Source organism: Eptesicus fuscus, chromosome 13 (assembly GCF_027574615.1).
Source record: "Eptesicus fuscus isolate TK198812 chromosome 13, DD_ASM_mEF_20220401, whole genome shotgun sequence".
Taxonomy (NCBI): Eukaryota; Metazoa; Chordata; class Mammalia; order Chiroptera; family Vespertilionidae; genus Eptesicus; species Eptesicus fuscus.
The window spans coordinates 65,056,802-65,061,149 of NC_072485.1; the positions used below are offsets into that span (position 1 = coordinate 65,056,802).

At 35.5% G+C, this 4,348-nt stretch overlaps 1 protein-coding gene across 1 annotated transcript; it reads right to left on the minus strand.

Annotated features, from left to right (window-relative positions):
- Positions 1-2,879: 2,879 nt before the first annotated feature.
- LOC103305052 (olfactory receptor 5B3-like) lies at positions 2,880-3,821 on the minus strand. Its single transcript, XM_054725244.1, has one exon. It carries the CDS (start codon positions 3,819-3,821, stop codon positions 2,880-2,882), a length of 942 nt encoding a protein of 313 aa, XP_054581219.1.
- Between the last annotated feature and the right edge of the window lie 527 nt (positions 3,822-4,348).

Consider the following 4,348-nt stretch of genomic DNA (forward strand, 5'->3'; position numbering starts at 1 on the left):
GAAAATATATATTTCCATTGATGTCTACTGTTTTCCATAGTGGCTGTACCAGTTTTTATTCCCACCAGCAGGGAATGCAGTTTCCTTTTTCTCCACACTCTAGCCAACACTTGGTATTATTTATCTTGTTGATAATAACCATGCTAACAGCGGTGAGATGACATCTCATTATAGTTTTGATTTGCATTTCCCTAATAAAGTTGTAAGTAATCTATATAGACCTTTCCTAGGAGGTGGAATGTAGTCTCTTCCACCTGAGTGTGCATTGAAATTTGGTGACTTGCTTCTAAAGTATAGAGTGTACGGGGGGAGAGAGAAAGAAGCATTACATGGAAGAACCTGGCAAAAGTTTAAGTGACCATCTTGTTTAACTGATCAAGATCAAGCCCCCAGCGACAAGTCATGTTGATAATGTGTATCCCCTAATAGGACATGATGAGAAGTTCACTTCTTATTCTTTCTCAAAACCTATACCTTTCTACAACTATGTGAAAAAAATCAGACAAACAGAAATTGAAAGGCATTCTACAAAAGACGTATTAAGGTAATGAAAAATAAGGAAATACTAAGAAACTGTCAAGATCAGGGAAGATTAAAGAGACATGACAAATATGGGCAATGTTGTATCCTGGATTGTATTCTGTAAGAGCAAAATTACCTTAGTAAAAAACAATGATCTGAATAATTTTTTGAAGTTTTAGATAATAGTAATAATCAACATTGGTTTCTTAGTTTTCACAAATGTAATATGATAAAGTAAAATATTAACTAAAGAGGAAATTTGGTGAAAGGTACATAAGACTTGTCTGTTTATAACCATTGACATTCAATAAATAATCATTATTTATGGATATATTTTTCAAATTCAATCAGGTAGGAAACTTATTATAGTCTCATTTTATGATTTATTAAATAAAACTTATTTCATGGGTTATTTCCCACTTAATGAGAAATACTAATGAAAAAGAATTAAGATGGTTTGATATGATCCATTCGATAGTATGGTTTCTAAAAAATTAATTTGTCCAAAAGTAGTAAATACACATAGTGAGTGATAATATAGGAAAAAAACCTAGCCATGTCTCATGAAATGCTCTAAAATCCTATTGATTGATTGACTGATGAGAGAGAAAGAGAGAGAAAAAGAGAGAGACAGAGAGAGACATTGATTTGTTGTTCCACTTATTTATTAATTCATTGGTTGCTTCTTGTGTGTGCCCTAACCAGGGATCCAACCTGCAACTTTGGCGTATAGACAGCATTCTAACTAACTGAGGCTACCGAGGCAGGGCCCCTAAAATTCTTTTCTAAAGAATTTTATAATGGATAATGAACTCATTTAATCATCAGTGGTTCAAATATATTGACTGTTGGATCCAAATTTTGACTAATATATTCGTTAACATGTTTATTGAGAAATTATTATAAAGCAGGTTGTAATTTGTGTATTGTAAATGAAGTTATTAGTTAGGAAGAAAAAGTGACTCCTCTGGTGTAGGGTATGCTCTCAGAAGGAAAATAAAGGAATAATGATAATAGTTTAATTTGACTACTGATCAGAAGTATGAAGACTAAAACATGAAGTGCAATGAAGGAACAGTGTCCACTGGTGGGTGGGGTGACTATGGTATGGAAACATTTAAGCAAAGACCTGAAGGAAGTAAGGGAGCTTTCTGAGCATTGGTAACAGCAAGGACAAAGATCCTGATGCAGGAGCATGCTTGGAGTTGTCCAGAAAAAGCAAGGAACTCAGTGTAAATGAGTAGGAGAGGAATAACACAGGACAGAGCTCATCTAACACGGAAGCAGACCTGAATGAGTGGCATTAACCTTTTCTTAGTATTTTCAATGAGAAAATGAGTAACATTATTATTAATCAGTGCTGTTTGTTTACAAAAGATAAGATAAGGTAGTCATATACAGAAAAACTGAAAAATTCCTTATTATTTCTCAATCACCTTTTCTTATACTCTGGCCATTTTGCTTTTGAAAATCATCCTGTGAGCAAACTGCTTCTACTAGTAGACTTACTGAAGCCAGAAATATTAATCTCTTTATAATATTATGCATATGTAGTTCTGAATAAAATGTGCCAACCAAACGCATATATCTTTATTTAAATACCCATATCACTTTTTTTCTTAAATTTAGACTCCTGAAATAGTTTTGAACTACAGAAATAAATAATGTTGAACATAAATGTATAATCTGATATATAAATTAGTTTTACTTTTTAATTAAAAACTAGCCATACTCCATCTAACCCTTTAAAAAATTTTCCCACTTTTGCATGTATGGTCATTTATAGAATTCTTGCATATGCTTTTTTCATGGATTTGTGTGTGCCATGTGTTCCATATATCCTTCCATTGTTACATGGTGTAGAAAATATGAACATGTGAATAAGCTAAATATAATTAATAAGGTTTATTACAAGCAAGGCCCCCAACATTCTTCTTTTTTTTTTTTAATATATTTTTTTGAGTTTTTACAGAGAGGAAGAGAGAGGGATAGAGAGTTAGAAACATGGATCAGCTGCCTCTTGCACACCCCCTACTGGGGATGTACCCGCAACCAAGGTACATGCCCTTGACCGGAATCGAACCTGGGACCTTTGAGTCCGCAGGCTGACGCTTTATCCACTGAGCCAAACCGGTTTCGGCTGCCCCCAACATTCTTAAGGTTCCTTTTGGCCATTCTAATTCAGACATCATGTATTTGGACACAATATTTCCTTTTTTCTAGATGATAGGCTTTTGAAGAAAAACAATGGCATTATCTCAGTAATTTAGGGCATTGTTGGGCCTTAAAATGTGAGTTATTGCATGTTGAACATCTGACAGGAATGAAACTAGGTTATTGTCGATCCTACAACTTTATCAGACGAAGTCTAGAGACAATTTTGCCTTCTCAACAACATTCTTGAATGCATTTTTTACCTCCTTGTTTCTCAAGCTATAGACCAGAGGGTTCAACATGGGGATGACCATAGTATAGAACACAGAGGCAATTTTGTCTGTGTCCATGGAATGGCTGGAGCTCGGCTGGGAGTACATGAATATGGCAGTCCCATAGAAGATGGAGACTGCAGTGAGGTGAGAAGCACAGGTGGACAAAGCCTTCTGATACCCTGAAGATGAGTGCATCTTTAGGATGGTGACAAATATGAACAGGTAGGAAATCAAGATAACCAGGAGAGCAGAAAAGATGTTGAAGCTTGCCACAAAAATAAGAATCTGTTCACTAATATGTCTGTCAGAGCAAGAGAGAGCCATGACTGCTGGAACATCACAGAAAAAGTGATGGACCAGATTGGACTTACAGAAAGAGAGGATGAATGTGTCCCTAATGTGGAGAGAGGCATTCAGAAAACTATAGACATAGGAACCTATGGCAAGACGTGCACACACACCTTTTGTCATGGTGGTGGTATAATGTAGGGGTTTGCACACTGCTGCATAGCGGTCATAAGCCATTGAAGCCAAGAGGAAATTTTCCACAGTGGCAAAGGCTGCAAAAAAGAACATCTGAGCAGCACATGCATTGTAGGAGATGACCTTGTCTCCTACAAGGAACCCAGCCATAACCTTGGGAGTGACAGCTGTAGAGTAACAAAAATCAACCAAAGACAAATTACTAAGGAAAAAGTACATAGGGGTATGGAGGCGAACATTCATGAGAATCAAAATGATTATCCCCAGGTTTCCAACCACACTGATGAGGTAGATGAAGGTGAACATTATGAAGAGGGGGACCTGCAGTTCCGGGACATTGGTTAGTCCAAGGAGGATGAACTCAGTCACTTCTGTATTGTTCTCCATGGATGTTGTTTGGGAATCACAAGATGTCCTATAGCAATGAGTCATAAAGGAACACATTGATTAACAAAAAATCAATTGAAACAAATAGATAGAAAAGTGATAAGTAGATGCACATTTTTATTTTGGCAATCAGATCTAAAGTATGGGTTTACCAACAAAGTTTAATGCATTTATTACCTATAGAGTTACACATTATTAAAACTGAAGTTTAATGAATAATCTCCCATTTTCAATTCTGTAAACTGATTTGTGTAAACAAGTAATGTCTTAATCAAGATGACATATTTGGAATAAGTATATGTGTCATGTCATATCACTGAGCCTAATGAAGGCTTATACTTATATGTTGCTTATGTGCTAGGAAATGCTCCAGACACCTAACATCTATATTCACTTATTTGTCTCAATAAATCTATAAGATTGACTAGTTGTTACACTATTTAACTTATAAGGCACAGAGGTTCAGTAATATTTTAAAATTTAAAAATTATTACTGCCAAAGCCAAGTTATATACATATGCAGAGTG